This window comes from Manacus vitellinus, unplaced genomic scaffold (genome assembly GCF_001715985.3).
Source record: "Manacus vitellinus isolate BGI_N305 unplaced genomic scaffold, ASM171598v3 scaffold_0_pilon, whole genome shotgun sequence".
NCBI lineage: Eukaryota > Metazoa > Chordata > Aves > Passeriformes > Pipridae > Manacus > Manacus vitellinus.
The window spans coordinates 7,664,706-7,684,041 of NW_021938789.1; the positions used below are offsets into that span (position 1 = coordinate 7,664,706).

At 40.5% G+C, this 19,336-nt stretch overlaps 1 protein-coding gene across 1 annotated transcript; it reads left to right on the forward strand.

Annotated features, from left to right (window-relative positions):
* Positions 1–6,666: 6,666 nt before the first annotated feature.
* ZNF518B (zinc finger protein 518B) lies at positions 6,667–18,443 on the forward strand. The gene is made up of 3 exons (XM_018067355.3): positions 6,667–6,742; positions 7,083–7,163; positions 12,948–18,443. Exon 3 carries the CDS (start codon positions 13,159–13,161, stop codon positions 16,381–16,383), a length of 3,225 nt encoding a protein of 1,074 aa, XP_017922844.2. The 5' UTR covers positions 6,667–6,742; positions 7,083–7,163; positions 12,948–13,158; the 3' UTR covers positions 16,384–18,443.
* The last annotated feature ends 893 nt before the right edge of the window (positions 18,444–19,336 follow it).

Sequence of the window (19,336 nt, forward strand, 5' to 3'; positions counted from 1 at the left end):
GAAAACACAAATGATAACAATGACTTGAACTTCTAAGCTATTGGAGGAAAACAAAACAAAAATGGCCACAAACTCCTCTTTGGCCTTTCCTCATTATTCTAAAGAAAAAGGCACACACTGAGCAGTCTGGATTTACATTATTCTTGAGTATTTTCTTCAATATTGAACTGGATCCTTTTAGAAAAACTCACACAGTAAAATTATTTTAAATAAGGGAATGCCATTTAAGACCTCTATAGCTTTATCAGGGTTTAATTATGTACAGATTTAACAGGGATTTGAAATTTTGATTAAGTTAGGGGAATGAGGCTACTGCAGTAGGGCAAATATGCTTTCACAAAAACATGAAACTATTTCTAAAGAAAAAAATACATAATTTTGGTATCACAGATACGAGAACACCCACACTGATTTTGTCATCATGTTTGTTCATCACTGTGTCCTAAAGCTCTCCTATTTCTCCTAGATAGTTTTTTTTTCCTCATATGAACACTCCTTTAGAGAATCTGAAATAGAGGAATTAAGCCTGGGGAGCCAGTGTTGATGGTAGTGGTTCCTAGGAAAGCACTGGGTGTTTGTGAGGAGTCAAAACAAAAAATTACTGCAAGGTTTGTTTTTGACAAATTATACCACCATACAGTAGTAATGGATTGTGTTACTGCATATATATATATTTATAAGTGAAACAGATATCAAGCAGAGTATTCATAGCACTCAAAATACAGTGTCTAATTTGTGTTCTAGAGCACCTGCAGACTGTGTATGAAAGGCCTGAAGAGTAAGATGTGTTAATGGTATTTAGCTAAGCAGTTTTCTAATTACTGTGTAAAATACAAGACTATTTCAGATTTCTCCTACTGTATTGGTTTACAGGACACACCTTCACCATGAACACTTTTTAGTGCTTGACTAAGACTGTTATTCTATCCTTAGGTGGTTTCAAATGTTTTTTAAGGAATAGCTAAAAGCCACAAAAATAAGGGGTGGGAGAGAACTGGTGACTTACAACTGCATACGTTTTTAATCTAATTGATCTACTACTGATTTTTGCTTTCAATTACTTCATATTCCCTCCCCATTCTCTTCTGGGAAGCTGTAGTGTGCACTGGAATCCTTGCCACCGCCCGTTGTCTTCCTTCCTGGGTGCTGCCAGTGGAGATGTGCTGGCTGACAGCCGCAGTTCCCGGCCCTTCCCCCGGGGGCTTTTCTCAGCTCAGCCACCAGCAGGGAACACAGAGCTAGAAGTGTCTCTAGCTCTCCTTTGGTCTCTTTCTTGCAGGTAATCATTGTGTGCTGCCCTTCAAAAATGCGCCCAAGTCACTCCCCAAATTAATGACTGCTCACCCCAAATAATGATTGAGAAGCTGTTGCAGAAGTTCCAGCCTCTGGTAGCTCAGAACCTCGTTCCAGTTTCTGCCCTGACCACACTCTCAACTGGCTTCTCTCTTCTTCGCCTTGACTTTCAGCTGTTAACCTGGTTTCCCAAAGGATCAAGGCTTATGTGATCACACAGCCCGCAGCCTTCACCCTTATGCTTAAATCTATTTTCCAAATAAAAAAAATTGACAAATGAGCTGAGTTCTAAGTGAGAGTGTTGCCTGTAAGAATCTAAAACCAGTTTACTTGCTGGAAGAGCAACTAAATTAATCCAACCCGCAGCCGTACTGCGTTGCTTTCTAGCATCTAGCAAAATGTGTTTTGCTTGGCGAGAGGCAGCATATGGCACTGCCACGTAGCTCAGAACAGAGGGGCGAGGCTTTGTCTGTGTGCCCTTTGGGGTGGAGAAGAGACACTATCTGTGAGGCGGTGAGGTCACCGACAAACGGGGAAGTAGGTGGGAATATCAGAAATGTCGGGGCAAGAGAGGAAAGAAAAAAAACCGCGAGAGACTTGTATTTTTTTTTCCTCCTCAGGACTCGAAGTGTCAATTTGCTTAAAGCGAAGACGAGACAGCCTGTCCGCGGGCGCGTTCGCGGGTGTGGCAGCGCTGCGCCCGGGCGGCCGCCAGAGCGCAGCAGAGCTCCGCGAGTGGGGCGCTCGGGGCCGCAGCGGCGCTTTCCGAAACACGGAGGCAGAAACGAACATCATAATGTAAAATTACCCTCTTGACTCTTCTTAAGGGTCCTACTGCCCTGACAATCAAAGAAATTAGCAGGAGGGAGAGATATGGCGATTAGCAGCAACCTGTATCTAAGGAAACCTCCCGAATGCTCATATAATGCGTGCACTTTGCTTGGCCACTTGAAGAGGCAGAGTATCATAGAGCGTTAATATCAGTGCAGAAACACAAAGCAACTAAGCCAGTTCTTTCAGTTTCAGTGTCCAACACTGCAATATGTGGGGCTGGGGAACTCAGAATTAAAACTTCTGCTGCTGCTGGGCTAGATCCTGACTGTTGTCATTGTGTGCAGTTTGTGCTTGCACATTTTGGAAAACGAAGACTGCATTTCTCTTTTCTTAGTGCTCTGAAGGCTTAAAAAGTAGTATATTTTCCCCCCGCCAAAATGTTCCACTCTAACACAGTTCAGATCTACAAAGTGCATTCCCTGAGTTCAACAGATTGTGCTATTGCATTATTGCAGCCTATAGAGTGAAAAAACATATCCACATGACTAAGGTTTTATGATAGTGTCCTGAAAAGGGATAGGAGAAGCTGTTATGTGAAGGTACTGCAGCTATTGCAATAGCCAAGAGAAAAATTCTGTTTGTCTCCAAAAAAATGCCTTTCTTCATTTTCAGCTTGGGTTATCACTGCTGAGGGTTTTTTTTTTTTGGTTTGGTTTGTTTTTCTTTCTTTCTTTTTTTTTTTTTTTAGGTTTTCCAGCGCACTGCCTTTTTACTTTTTTTTGGGGGGGGGAGGGAAGACTTGTGATTATAGTAACATGCAAAGCAAAACTGTTCAAAGAGAAGCACCTAGAGCGTGTGATTTATCTTGTAGTTCACTTACTCACCCTCTTCATTCTCTTTTGTCATGAACCTTCTCCAAACATAGCTATTTCATAGTTTTGCAGTTGAGATTCAAAGCAGAAGGAGCTGGGCTTGTTCAGCCCCAAAAGGAGGTGATGAGAGGAGAGCTCATCAATGTCTGAAGTGAGGGTGTCAAGAGGACAGAGCCAGGCTCTCCTCAGTGGTACCAAGCAATAGGACAAGAGGCAATGGGCAGAAACTGAGGCATAGCAAGTTCCACCTGAATATGAGGAAGAACTTCTTTTCTGTACAGGTGACTGTGCACTGGAACAGCTTGCCCGGAGAGGTTGTGGAGTCTCCCTTGTTTGACATATTCAAGAACCATCTGGATACAGTTCTGTGCAATGTGCTCTAGGATGACCCTACTTGAGCAGGGAGATTGGACCAGATGACCCACTGTTGTCCCTCCCAGTTTTGCCCATTTTGTGATTCTGTGATTCTTTCTACCTGTGGTTCTCATGGATCCACAAGCAACAATCAACTTTTCATGTCAGATAATCTTGTTAGAGGGTAGAAAGAAATGCAGGCTGGCAGCAGGACAAGTGGTGGCAGCAGAGGAGTCACGGTGCAGTCCTGGTATGAGGGTGTTCTACAGCATGTGACAGGATCAGCTTCATGGCACAGCAATGCTGCAAAGGATGCAGGAAGTAAAAGAGGCTACTTGCTTGGACGTCCTTCTGTTTGCCAATTAGTAGCATTACTATCAGCGTTTCCTACTTGGGTAACAACCCTTAGCACTACTAAATGATAATCCTCCCTTTAGGGCCCTCGGCAGGGATGCTCACAAATGCCTAACTAGCACTTTCGGGGTGGGTGAGTCAGAGGACAAACTGAGAAGGAACAAAGGACCGGGCAAGAGCTGGGAATTTAGAGGTCACCAAAGACGACTTACAAATGGCAAACCAAAGGAGACTGATAAGGTGGAAACTGCAGAGGAAATTATTCCTTGTCTGGTGTTCTAAATAGGTTCAGGGCTGGAGCCCAAGTGAGAAAGAGGCACTATGATCTGATCGGGTCTGACTCGTCCTTGGGAAGAGAGCCTTCATGTGACAGGGAAAAGAAATGGAGTAGGTTTGAATGCAAGCTTACAAAATGCAGAGGAGGGACTCAACTTATGTAGCTGAAAAACACTGAGAAAGATGTAAATTGTCTCTCAAGCTTTCCAGAATAAAGCCTCTTCTGTATGACACTGTTTAGTCTGGCCTTATTTAAACACTGAATAATACATTTGCATTTGTTACAGGAAATTGCAGTTCTAACCTCAGAGCAAGCTAGCTATGTATATCTAAGAAAGAGAGGTAAAAGTGCTTAATCAGTGTTGAGTATCAGATAACCGATTCCATTTTACTGATATGAAGTATATTTATTGCACACTGAATCTTTTCAGATACAGATAGATGAGATAAAAAAATAGCGAACTATTTCTTGAATTATTATTTGTGTTAAAGATTATAACGCTGTATTTTAGGAATGTTTCTAATTTTTCTGGTTTTGAAAAAAACAGATCTACTGAAAAAAATCGGAACTGCTAAGTGTGTTAAGAAAATTGCATCAGTTGGTGCTGACCAAGAGAGGCCAGGAAACAGAGTATAGAATTACAAGTGCAAATATTTATTCATGTGCCTGAGGTATCCCAGCCAAACTGGGTCCCCCTGAGTGGTTTTACACAGGGTTCTTATAATCTTCAACCACTCGGCTACAACATGATTTGACTAATTACTAAGACCCACAAGACTGATTTCTAATCATAGCAAAACTGTGCCAAGCAACCATATTTCTGCAGGATTCTTGCTGCTTGTCTATTGATCCAGATGTTCCTGGGGTCAGTTTTGCCAGATAACAGTGGAAGGGTTTCAAAGACATAGTAGAGGGGCTAGGATGCTGGCTTTATCTGGGTTGTCTATGAGTGTCCTTCATCCTTTGTGAACAGTTCTATGCTTCCAAGAAGCAAAGCCCTTATTTCCAGGGCTGGGCTGTCCTTTAGCTTGTTTTACTTGAGTAAGAACAATACCAAAGACTCCACTAAAACTCCACTATCTCATTCTGTTGCACTGTATACTGTGAACTAATTCATAGTGACAAAGTGAATACACTTTCATATTATGAAGACTGATTGATACAATAGTTAGGGAAGTAAATTTTCATAACACTACATAATCACCTTTGCAGAATAGCTGTCACTAGTCAGTAAGTACAAATTTTCCCTGATATCTTTCATGACATCCACATACACAATTCCCAGATGTAACTGCTCACATTACAATGTACACTCATGGTTTTTAGCCCTTTGTTATATCAATAGTCATGTTTTTTTTCCAGACAGAAGCTTACTTAATTGTTCCTTATGTGAAAGTTAAGAGCAAAGTACCTTTGATCATCCTTTTTACCTTTCATTGAACCTTTTCCACTACTATTCTGTCTTTCCTGAACTGAGGGAACTTAGAAACCCAAAGAGCTTTCAAGATGTGTAAATCATGAATTTACACAGCAGCATAAGGCTGCTTTGTTCTCTGTTCTTTTTCAAATCTCAGCATACAGCTTGATTTTATGAACTCTATTAAACACCGAGGTGAGATTTTAACAGAAACTTTTTGTGATTTTACTCCTGCACAGTACTAGTCAGCTTAGAGTTCATAATTTTATATTTGAAGTTATGATGTTTTTCTTCACTGTGCATCACTTTTAGCTATCCGAAAATCTAACCACCATTTTACTTCCTAGTTATTCAGTTGCATGTCCTTCTGCAAATCTTTAGTGGGCTTCTGTCCTTAAGTCCCTGAGTAGCTCGGTACCATCAGAAGGCTGTCACTCGAGTGCCCAGCTCCTTTTCCAAGTCACTTGTACATTGAGCACGTCCAAGCAGAGACTGATATAGCAGCACACCCATTGTATCTACGCTACGAGGATCACACATTCACTTCTGCTCCCTGTGTTCCACCTTTATCCAGCTATTCTTGCGAAGATATTTGGTCTCATGCCATTACTGCTTAGTTGCTTTGACAGTCTTTGTCAAAAGCCTTCTAGAAATCCCAACAGGCTCTATCAGCCCGAAGACCTTCTTCACGTGTTTAAAAATCTTCAGTAAACTAGTGTTCCAAACTCCTCCATTAAGAATGTTTTCTTACAGTATGGTCAGTCTTCGCGAACGAAGATTTGGGAAAGGTCTTTACCCTTCGAGCCTGCGCAGTGGATTTTTTAGGTGAGACACAGTGTTCGCTGAACTGAGCCCACCCTTTAATCCTGAGGTTTTCTTACACTGCTAATCAAAAGATGGAACATACTCTGAGGGCGACATCACATTTTGGAACTAAAAAATTCATAGTTGAGAGGATTCTTTTTCCCCAGACTTCCCTCTCTGATAAGGTTAGCTTTCCCTTTTCTGTTTTTGTCCCCTGAAGTGACCGGGTGCGGGTGCCCAGGGCGGTCCCTGGTTCTCGGCGGAGCTCCGCGCTGGGTTCCCGTTAGAACCCCGCGGCCCTCAGTAGAGCTCTACCCGCGGTGCCCGGCGGCGGGCGGGGCGCCCGTGAGGTCAGTTCCGCCGCGGCGGTGGGCGGGGGCCGCGCGGGGCCGGGGCTGTGGCGGGGGGCTCGCCAGCGCGCCGCCCTCCCGGGGTAAGTGCCGCAGGGCGGCGGCACCCGCGCAGGACGCGGGGCGTGCGCTGGCTTGCTCGCGTGTGGCCGGAGACGAGCGGAGCGGCGCGGCGTGCGGCGGCTGGCGGGGTCTGCCCTGAGGGTGGCAGCGCTTTCTTTTTACTCCTCGCCCTCTCCCGAGCCAGGTAAGGCGCCCCTGCCCCGGGCCAGCGGCCTCCCGCCGCCGCCGCCGCCGCCCTGCCCGCTCGCAGCGCGGTGCCGGCGTGCTGCCCCTGCGGGCCGGCGGCGGCGCTGCGGGGGCGCTGAGGGCGGAGGTTTGCGCGGCCCGCGGAGGGGCCGCACCGCCCGCACCGCCCGCACCGCAGCGCCCGGCTCGGCCTCGGGACACGGGCAGCGAGCGAGCGAGGGAAGGAGAAAGCGAGGCCTCTGGAGAGGCGGCAGCACTGATGCGTGGGTGGGCTGGATGCCCAAGACAAGGAGATTTTTTTTTCTTGATGGTTTTTTTTGTCTCGTGGACGCCATCAGGCCGCTTTGGACTCGTCTGGACTAAGGCTGTTGTCCAGGTTTGTCGTCTTGGTCATCTTCCCGAAGAAAAGGAGCTCTCGGGTTAGTAATTGTATTCCTGAGCAAAATAGAACATCCTCTGTGTTGTGTGCAAATGAGGTTCTTTTGAATATTTGGGCGTAAGAGTCGCTTAATTAAATCCCACATTGAGTTTTGTTGCAAGAGAATCTATCATGACATTGGACACTTAAACATTTTGTACGTCTGAATTACCTTTTCTTTTAAATAGATGATACAGTGTTATCATAGATGTAGCCAAGGTGTCCTACAATGTATATTTAATTAAAAAAGTCTATTTTATGATTAGAAAAACCAATGGTGTTTTACAGGATTTTTCTAGCAGTCTGTTGTGCATTGTTACTGCAGTAGGTGGTTGCAGTCAAGGCCCTTTTCTTGCACATGCAGATAGGATGTGGCTAATCTTAGCAGGAATGAAATCTGTAGAAATTAGTTTTAACATCTGCATGAGTGCTTTGAGAACTGGGCACGGAGGGATATGTGCTTTTAATGACACTCTTCCCCCTCAACTCCCATTTTCTTCAGTGCCATACTTCCTTGCTGTGTTGCTTACAGGCCTTAGAGCTTAGAGAAAAGCAGTGCTACATACTAGTCAGTATGCTCTGGATATACAGAAAGAGTCTCAAAATGGTCGTGAATTGTGTGAAATGATGAAATGAGCAGCATAGATTTAAAAAGTTGGTCATAGATGTAATGATAAACAACTGTATAAACATCTCTGAGCACACCCTAGACTATTGCTTTTGATACGGTGGTTGTTTGGGAATGCCTTGTTAAGCTTATTGCAGGAAGACCACCAAGCAGTTGAATGATATAATAGAAGTGGGCAGCTTTCAGATATGAATAAAGCTAGGCCTAGGTCCTAGAGCCACAGGGAAGCAGACCTCCATTTCAGTAGAATACTGCATAGTGCATACATGTACTTGCCTTCGTACAATGCCAATGAACGTCAGTAGATTGGACATTTTTTTCACTTATGCTTTTGAAAAATAGTGTTTTAATCAATGTTTTGCATGACTTTATAGGTAGTAAAAATTTTAAATGTAATCAATTTTTTTCTGTAGAGTGAAAGAACTGTATATTTTGTAATAAAAATGAGCTCTAAAAACTTGATGCATGGTCTTTGCTGTTCTTAATTCTCTGCATTGTCATTCTTCATTAATTTTGATTGAAAATCTTCACGTGAATTTCAGATACAAACCAAAAACTGTTATGACTGTGATTAGCTGTTACTGTGAAACAAAATGTCTTTTTAAGAAGGAATAATTGTAGACAAAATTTATGTGGTGTATTTGAATAGTTTGTTTTAACACAAAATTAATTATATTAATTAATACAATATGCAATACTTGAGTGAAACACTTTGTATCTCTCCCAGTCATTAGGCCTAAAATTAGTGACTGATAATTGGCAGCTTTGTAGTTGGGTCAGTAGAACAGTTAACTGCTTAACAGAGATAGTCAGTTGATGTTAAACGGCCAGTATATGGTGTGTATGCATATATAATTGCAAAATATAGAGAAGGTAGTTTTAAGCAAGCACAGAGATTTAAATTTTTCACGGGGACTCAAATTTTACACACTGCATCCTCTTGATACAGTCATGCACACGAGATGCATGCATACATGTCTTCCAGTTTTGCTTAAACTTCTTTCTCCTAGGCATAGCTTATATGGGCTTTTCACTACCAAAGCACACCTTGGTTGTTGGCTGCAGCCTGTGAACTTAGTATGTGAGAGGTGTGTGCTTTGCTGAAGTAAGGGCTCATTTGCTTGATCACATAGGATAAATGCTGTTCATCACACCCTTTTCATTGATAGCAGCACACAGTTTGAGCTAAAGGGAACTAAACCCCTGCAATATAAATGTTTTTCTTTGAAATGATGAACAAAGTGTTAATGTATTTGAAGTAAATAGAAATTTCCTGTCTGACAGGTCCACATCAGTAGTTCGTAATCTTCTGCAGGGGAAAAACCCTTCTACTGGATGAATTTGGCATAGTCAGGCTGCACAGGATGTTTCATCCTATTTTCCTTTGTTTTAATGGATCTTTTGAACCATTACATACATGTTATATCCACAGTTTGGAATACCTTTTGACTCCTGTGGATCTGTTAATCTCTGTGTGTTGAGCAGCACAGTTCAAGATATGCTAGCATTGTGTGAAAGGTGGGAATACTTCTTTTCAGTGAATGCCTGAGTTTTTAATGTCACTGAATTTCAGGTGTTTGGTAGAAGGAGTGAATGAGGAAGTTCAGTTTATCTTTCTTCTGCTGTCCTTTTTCCATGTGCCTCTAAATTTTTACTTCTTTTTTTTCCCTTTTTTAAAAAAAACAAACAAACTAGGGCCTCTAGATTTTTTTTTTAATTTCTCCTAATTCGAGTACTTTATTGTATTTCTGAGTATTTTTACATTTTTTTCTGAATCCATTACTGTAAAGATAATGACTGGAACTGATTTTAACACTCTTAGTGTCTCTTACTCCATTCTTCATCCATCCTGTTCCTCTGTTCGCCATTCACTCCTTGTAGACTTTCAGGTCTTCCTTTTATGATGTCTTTGGATCGGTCCGTGTGAACTGCACATGAAGAATCAAGTATCTGTCTTTAAATTTTCTGAAATGTGTTTCTGCCAACCCTTTAAACACCAAAACAAGTCTTAAGGGGAATTCCTCCCTCTCCTGCCCTCCCCCAGTGATATGGAGTGTATGTAATGTTCTCCTTGCTTTGTACATTGATGATCTCAGTTTTTTGAAGTAACCAGAAAAAGCAAATTTTTTTTTTAAATATAAACATGAAATTACAATCTCATTTTGACCTTGTTTTATTTAAAATAATGATAAAGGGGACCTGTTCATATCAAAACTTTTCTTATTAATTGTTCAGTGTTCAGGGTACATGGTGAATTACTAGCTAGGAAGACAGCAGAGATATTACTTTGTCATCAACTCATTATTCACTTCTTTTTCACCTTGTACTAGATCTGGCTGGGATGGAGTTAAAAAGCAGTCTGTACAGTGATGTGTTTTGGATCTGTGGCTAAAACAACGTTGATAACACACCAGTGTCTTGGTTGTTGCTGAACAGTGTTTGCACAGTATCGAGGTTTTCTTTTCCCCCTCTCTCTGCCTTTGCTGCAGTGAATAGGCATGGGGTGGGCAATAGATTGAGAGGGCACACAGCTGGGACAGCTGATTAGAACTGGTCAGGAGGATAGTCCATGTCACATAACATCATGCTTAGCCAGGAAAACTGGAAGTAAAAGAAGGGGAGAGTGGAGTTGCCTTCCAGTGTGGCTGCTGCTTGGAGACTGGCTGGGCATTTGTCTGCTTGTGGAAGGTGGTGAGTGATTTCCCTTATGTCACTTCCCTGACTCTTTCCTTCTATTCAGCTGCCTTTGTCCTGACCCATTAACTTTCTTGTACTTTTTCGCTACTTCACTCTTCTTCCTACTCAGGAGGTTGTGTGGCTGCTTGGCTGCTGGCTAGGATCAACCCACTGCACATGGAAGTCAGTCACACACCAACACTTGAAACCTGGATTCTAACAACATGGTATTTTTCACAGGTCTGAATAAAAGCTTGGTTTTGGGGTTAAACCCTGACAAACCTAGTTGTTTTCACTTCCTTACGTAAAGCACAGAAATATAGAATCACTGGATGGTTTGGGTTGGAAGGGACATTAAAGATCATCTAGTTCCAACCCCCCTGCTGTGGGTAGGGGCACCTTCCACTAGACCAGGTTACTCAGGGCTGCATCCAGTGTGGCCACAAACACCTCGAGGGATGGGGCATCCACAACTTCTGTGGGCAACCTGTCACAGTATTTTCTTCTTAATATCTGATCTAAATCTACCCTCCTTCAGCTTGAGGCCATTCCCCCTTGTCCTGTCACTACATACCCTTGTGAAAAGTCCCTCTCCAGCCTTCTTGAGAGCCTGCTTCAGGTACTGGAAGGGACTATAAGGACTCCCCAAAGCCTTCTCTTCTCCAGCTCTCAGCCTGCCTTCATAGGAGAGGTGTTCCTGCCCTGTGATCAACTTGGAACGATTCCAGAGGAGAGCCACTAAAAGGCCCACATCTTTGTTGTGTTGAGGGTCCCACATCTAGACAGTACTCCAGGTGGGGTCTCACAAGAGCAGAGTAGAGGGGCATAATCACCTCCCTCAACCTGCTGGCCACGCTGCTTCTGATGCAGCCCAGGATACAGTTGCTCTCTGGGCTGAGAGCACATAAAATGTGGGTAAAGCTGTTTGAATGAGATGCTGGCTTCTATCAAGCCATTGGGGAGATCACAGGATCATTTAGGCTGGAACAGACCTCCAAGAGTTCAACCATTAACTCAGCACTGCCAAACCAACCTTTTCTCCTGAACCTCCTTTTCTCCAGGCTAAACACCCCCAGTTCCCTCAGCCACTCCTCATAAGACTTGTGCTCCAGACCCTCCACTAGCTTTGTTGCCCTTCTCTGGACATGCTCCAGTACCTCAATGTCTTTTCAGTACCATAGGGTAATTTCTTCATTAACGTAGAATTATTGTCATGGGAAGCTACTTAAGTGATCTCAGCACTGTGCTTTTGGAGTCTAAATCAGGTCTTGATCTCTGTAGATAGACTTGGTGAGGAAGCAGAAGCAGAAGCCTTCTGTTGGATGTATTGAAAAGGCATCTAGAATTAACCTCATGAAATAGATTATTTGTGAATGCAGGTCTGCGCAATGCCATGTCTGTAATTAACTGTTAGAATAAGAAAGATGTTGAGTAGATTTTATTTGTTGGTGTTAGCTTTGGATTTTATTTTATATATGTCTCAAAAGCCTGATTTAGTTGTTTATTTTCCAAATAACAGTGGTCTCATAGTCTTGCCAAAAACTTAAAGGCTGAGATCTTGTTTCTGTTAAATGTAGTAAAGAGACAGTCAGAGTGCTGGAACTTGTGGGGCCAAATATACTGCACATGTTCATGTGGTGGTTTACGGCGATATTGCTGTTCTCCTTCTGCCTTATGTTGCATTGTCTATTTTGCTTCATTGACATTCTGTATTATCAGGATGCAATGAATTATTTATATGCTTGTCCACATATATAGAAGTGATTACACTGTGATATTAGTAGAAGAGAAAGTAATTAATTTTGCAGCCACAGATTGTTTTGACTTCATTACTTTGAGAACATGTGAATCATGAATCATATCTTCTTATGAATTGGCATTGAAGACTGTTTCGATCTGAAACATTGGCACTGATTAGAAAAGAACTTCCTTCTATATGTCAGGAATTTCTGTGCTAGCTTAAAAATCCTTATATTTAAAAACAAACAAATAGTTCTGTGTTTCTAGTAACCGTTGTAACCATGTTGTGTTTCCCTGATGGGATTCACAAATGAGTGGCACTTGCACTGTTTCATAATATCTTGTCCTGAATCAAGGGCTGTACATGAACTGAAGTCAAACTCTGCTGCTCAGTTCTGCTGCCAAGTATCTCTCTTATTAGGTTTCTAAAAATGTTTCTTAAATGTACAATTTTTCTTGACATGGGGGAAGTAGCACGAACTCTTTAGGTTTTGATACATAGCAGATAACTTATGTATTTATGAAATTTTTGAATAAGAGCAAATGTTAAAGGATTATTTGATTTAGTATTTTTTGCTTAGAGTTAATGGTGTATGTGCAGAATACAATCAGTGGTATATTAACAGTAGACTTGCACTGGGTAATTCAGCTGTGGTCTGCTAATAGTTCACTTATTAGTTCATTGTATTTAAGTGATCACTGAATCCTAACTGACTTAATCTTCTGCTTTTTATTCTTTAGTGCTGCAAGTTGATTGACTAAAATTAAGAACATGGAATATAATACAGATGCAGTTGCTTGAACATGTTTCTTCCAAAGCATATATTCTGCAGATTGGCAGCCTGAATGATTGATTGATTGATAAGCAGCATATACAAGACTAATACCAAGAAAAAATTTTATCTGTTGCTGCTGTGTTTGATGAAACTGGTGCAGAGTCACGTCTTCTGAAATGCAGCTGAAAAAAATGAGGGAAATATTACCAAGATTGTACCCTGGCCAAGTTAATGATAGGAATAATTCCCTAACTACACCCCGAAAGCAATCTTCTGAGGATAAAACAAATCCATCAAATGGGGAGGATGACCAAAACTGTTGTTACCAAGGAACTGAGGCTGAGAACAATAAATTGTCACTGATAAGCTGTCTAAAATGCAGAAGTGTTCAGAAAATTTCAGTGCAAGATATAGAGAAGCATAAGAAGATTGGGTGGACTGAAGACAAAAATTTCATCTGCAAGAAGTGTAGTCATATTACACCACCAGCTTTCCATTTTGTTCCCACAGGTGCCAATGCTGCAGACTTTAAAGAACATGAAAGGAAAACCCCAAGTAAACCCCAGAAAACATTTAAAGTAAAAAATTTTCTACCAGGTAAATACTACTGTGATAAATGTAGATTTTCAACAAAGGATCCTTTACAGTATAAGAAACATGTAGGGCAACATGAAGAAATTAAGTTTCTTTGTTCCCACTGTAGTTATGTATCCTACACCAAAGGAGAATTCCAGAGACATTTGGTGAAACACACTGGAACTTTCCCGTATCAGTGTGAATACTGTGAATATGGTGCTGTTAGACATGACTATATAGTGAAACATACGAGAAGAGTACATGAAACACCCACAAAACGGCTGTCAAATACTCTCATAAAACACAAGCAAAAGAAGCCGAGTCAAAGCACTTTATGTAAAAAGCAGAAATACAATAAAATTCCTTTTCAGAATGAATTTTCGAATTTGTCTTCAAATATGGTTTGTGAGATTCCAGGTAAAGCAACTAAAACAGTCTGTTCATCTCATAATGTAGAATGTAGTGTGAATGCAGCGTCAGTCCGGGACAAAACAGTGTTGGAGCCATCTGAAATGAGTGTATGTGAGAATCAAAGTGTGGAGGTTGAGGTTTATTCTCCAAAAACAGAGCCTTTACAGCCTGGGATGCCTTTAACAGTAATTGCGCCGTCTGAACTTGTAGTTCCTTCTAACTGTTTAGCTCAGATAGTAGAGATTAAAATAGTGAATGGAGCACAACAGCTGGTTCTTAAACTAATTCCTATGAAAGAAGCAACTTACAAACCTGTGAACTGTGCTGAAGTGGAACTTGAGAGTCAAGGTATAGAACGATCTACAGAAGGAAAAAAACCATCATCCGTGTCTCAAAATGACTTAACCATGGAAGTGAATGTAGACAAATCATCCAGTGTTAGTAACCAGCTTAATTTGGATAGTACGTATGACAAGAATTCTGAATCTCTTTGTTCTTCTGATTCTCAACTCTCAACCTGTAGCTCTGTATCTATACAGAGAGAAGATGCATCAAAATTATGCTTTCATTTGGTGAAAGGTGTTGATGTCCATTCAGGTGTTATAAAACTTTGTTCTCCTCTGGTAATGAACAGTACTGAAAAAAAAAGTGATCTTAAGTCCTCAAGGTGGGAAGTAGATGGAAAAAGTAATTTCCATTGTGATTTGTATCATTATGAAGAAGCTGAGGATGTACACCTGCGAAAATATGCTTCTATTTCTGAAGATAAAGGTTCCAAGAACATTTCATTAGAGGCTGCTCAGGAGAGCAGAAATTATCCTGCAGTCCTAAAAGAAAAGTATTCATTGCCTGTGAAAAGGGATGACAAAGAATGTAAGAGTCTGCCAGTCAGCTCTACAGAAGCACATTTAGCTGGTATGGGTTTTGATAAAAAATGTGTTACATCTTCTGAGGCAGGAAAAAAATTTCACATCACTAAAACTCCACCTTTTGAGGATATAACTTTTGGCTTTAGCAAAGTAAAGAGAGCTGAAACCGTAAGTCAAAAGAACAGTCGTCTTCTGGAATCACTAGGACTACAGAAGATGAAAAATAAAGGCAGTACTTCTGAAGGACCTGTTATTTCATCTGTATTTTCCCTTAGCTCTGGGGCTGAAAACGTTCCAGAGGATGTCAGATGGGTTGACAAAACACGCAGTAAGAAGTCAGCAACATTGCTGTGTAGAAAGATTGCTCAGCTCATGTCTGAATCTAACATGAAATCCCTGCCTTTGAGATGTCAAGCTTCTCGTAAGAAGGTGCTTTTGCCTCAAGAAAGTTCAGCAAGTTGTGAGAGAGCTGTGTGTGCTACTGAAGTGGAACAACCTGTAACTCAAGAGCATGGTGGAAACAGTGTGATTAGTAGCAAAGAACACAGTGAAGATCGGCTATTTACATTTGCAAGAACATCTAAAAACAGGGTGACTAAAAATTCCCATGTTGCTACTCCTGTATTTATCCCCAAAGGGACAATGCTGAGAGTGCTGAATGCTACTAGCAGTCAAAACTCAGATGGAATAGAAAACAGCGGTGAAACATCAGCTCCTTCTGTGTATTGCAATGAAATGTTTCTGCCTCGCCCGGTCCCTGTTAGTGTTTCTGAGACACTTAGTGATAATTTGCCATGTTTGCCTAATCAGAGTGAACCAAATGCCGAGTCCCGAAGTATATCGCTCAGGCAAAGACCGAAGCGAGAGGCAAGTGTTAAAAATAGTAGCAAACAAACTGGTGTACCATTTCAGAAAAGCAGTGATATGAGCAAGCCAAGCAAGCCCTATTCAAAAAGTCAAATAAGTCCCAAAAATAAGGCAAAACAAGCAAGCTTCAGAGAACTTCCTAAGAGGAAAACAAGAACTCAGTTGGAAACCACTTCAAGTTCTGACATGTCGTACCTGTTGACAGCAAGACGTCTTCGGCTTGTCCCTCTGAAAATGAATCAGTTGATAAAATGCCCTCGTCGTAACCAGCCAGTTGTGGTACTAAACCATCCTGATGTTGATTCACCGGAGATAATTAATGTCATGAAGACTATCAACAAGTATAAAGGTCAAGTCCTGAAAGTAGTTCTGTCAGAAAGGACAAGTAGTTGTCTTGGTGTCAAACGTTACCGAAAGCGTCTTACTCTTCAGAATGTTGAGATAGGAAACCAAACAAAAAAGCAGAGTATGCTAAAAATGAAGCTGAAAAAGACCCATAAAAACAACTACCAGGTGGTGGAAACCTCACCACCTGAAACACTTAGGTGTCTGTTTAAGTGTTGGTTTTGTGGAAGAGTATATATGGACCAAGAAGAATGGATAAGTCACGGACAGAGGCACTTAATAGAGGCAACCAAGGGTTGGGATGTTCTTTCTCTTCAAGCAAAAAACCATTAAGTGAGAGACTAGCAGAGATTTCCCCTCTTGTTTTTAATGAGTGCCACTAACATGCTCGGGATGGAGGATTGAAATAACTGCTTTATTTTGCCGAAAGATCTCTGCTGTTAGCAAAGTGGAAGAAGAGAGCAGAATTAGAGAGAGAGAGAGAGAGAAGCCGATAGCAACGATTAAGCACTGCTTTGCACTCTCATGCTTGAAATTTGTATTGGAGTTCAATTTCATCTGTTCCACGGGAGAAATTTGAAAAAGATTTGCTATGCAAACATCTTTCTACTTACCCTAGGATACTGTGCTGTACCTGGTTTGTGCTAGGTCTCTGTGGATTAAAGTCTTAGATGGTGAGATCTTTGTAAATTTCCCAAATCTTCGTTCGCGAAGCCTGGCCATGATAATAGGATTTAGTTTGCTTTATTACAGCATGGTGTGTCAGAGATCGAGCACGTGTATACTGAAAAGCACCTTTGGTCCTCCGTGGACAGCAAGTGTATATCATAGGTTTTAGTGGCAAACTAAGCACTATCCATAAAAAGTAAAAGTTAAATGCAAGTGCTCTGTTTCAGTGGAGTAAAAACACTTCTGCTGACTTCAGAGGAGATACAAGGGTGTAAGTGAAAAACTTGTGGAATCAGTTACTCCCCCCTAGGTCAGATAGCACTAATAAGTTTAATTTTGTTTAGTACTTAGACTTTACTTAGCCTGTATTGTGTAGATGTGAAAGAACAGAGCAGTCAGGTGTCTGTATCATCAAGCCAGATATACTATCAGGCTTGAGTTGATAGGAACAAGAAGCACTTCTCTATGGCCTGTAGGCTGTTCTGAAATAGTAATAGCCAAACATAAACCCTCTACCACCATGTGTGTGATAGAATATTTACAGAACTCAGCATTTGGTTAGAACTCTAGTTAGCGAGCTTATTTACAGAGGAACTTGCTGAAGATGAAGACTTTTCAAAATGAAAAGCCACGTTGCACAGTTTTATTTTGACAGTGTTGAATCAGATTTTCAGTGCAATCTTTCATCATTCTTAAGAATTTAGATGTTAGAATATATTTTTTGTAAGCCTCAAATTCATACAAGCATGTGCCTAGTTATAGATTATGTCTAACATGTACCTACTGACTTCAGTGCAGTGTGAACATTGCTCAGTTTCTTAAACAAATTTCTAAATCAGGGCCAAATTTCAAGTTTTAGTAAAGAAGAGGGAAGAATGACACTGAAGTCTACTGTTTCCGGACGAATACTATAGATGTTTCTCTTCATCTTGTCAATTTTAAATAATTTTAGAATCATATAGAATGAAATATATTGAAGCACATACAATTAAAATAACTTCTTACAGTTTTAGGGATAAGAAAATCAATACTGACTCTAATGCTGGATGTGTGTTCTATGTTTGAACTGGGACTTCTCTTGAAAAACTGGTAGTCCCTGACTCTTTCCACTGTTGGTGCATTTTTGTAAACAGTTTAAGCTGGGAATATTTTTTTATATACTCCAGCAGATTATACATTGTTTTGATAAAGTATTTGTCATGTCTGCATTGAATTGTAAATATTTTAAAACTACATTTGACTGAGGTTTATTTTCAAAACCACTTATTGCTTTCCCATAATTTTGCAATACAGTGTTAAAATCCTTCAGACAGTTGGTGCTTTAAGTCAGATCTTTTTTGTCATGTACACATTGAAAATTTTTGTATCATTTGTATCAGACTAACCTATTCCACAGAACAAACTTCGTTTTGCCTGTTTTGTCAATAATAAGGAAATGACAGTTCTCATTTTGTATTCAAATGGAATTATATTTTTTTAGATGGGTACACTAGAGGGTTTTTTTTTTTTCACTTCATATACTTTGATGCCAAACCTAACAGTGCTCTTTGCATTTTCAATAGTGAGAATAGTTTCCATTTTAAAATTCTGGCATATCATATACAATAAATACTGAAATGGTTAACATAAAAAACCCCACAAACTCCTTCAGTCCAGGTTACTGTTTGAATTAATTTTGTTTCTGTAGAAGCTACTAAATAAATAGTTTTGAATTTGCTTTGTAAGAGTTGTCACTTGCGAAATTAAAACATTGCTTGTGAAAGTTGTACTGGGGAGGGGTGGGGGAGGTGTTGCTGCTCAACTTTAAAAGCTCTGGGTGGATTAAGTATACTAGTAATGCTTGTCTTCGTCTGTAAGCAAGTTTACTGTTTACTTGAGTAAAAATCTGCAAAATTTGATATGTCACTGCCATAACCTGCTATCTGAATTGTTGAGATGTGGGGGTTTTATGGTTCTTAATTTAGAATTTTGTTTTGTTTTGTTTTTTAACATGGAAGTCTTTTGTAAGTTAAATTGTATTGTGGCTATGAAATTCTTAAAGCAGGTTACATCATGCTTCTTTTTCTTTTTATGAGCTCTGCTAAACTCTACTTTTAGCAGCTTCTGTTTTGTTAATTTTATTCTTATTAGAAAATGTTATGTCAGAGTAATTTCCTTTGAGTTTAACAGGTTCATCAGTTTGAGAGAAATAATTACAGTGAATGTTCTCTTGCATTTTGATGCAGAATCGAGAAATAAAAATGTTTCAAAAAAATAAGAACCTAAATTTTTTTAGAGCTGGTTTGTGCCACCTACTACGTCATAAATTGGGTTGGAATGTTGTGGTTTTGGGCCTGAGTGTTTTTATTCTTGTGCCTATTCTTAAGGATAAAGTAACTGAGGTTACTTTTTTGTATATTCCAATTACCTAGCCAAACTTTCTGAGTGTGCTTAGAAAGGAAGACTATGGATGCTATGCAGAAAAAAATCTGAAGTTTGCCTTTCATATACATATGGAATTTAGTTAGGGCTTCCAAAACTCAGATTGTATGAATAAGTATTACACTATTTTTTTGCTGGAAAAAAATCACATTCTCATGTTCTTTGATAAACACTGGAGCATGTTTTCTTGCTGAGT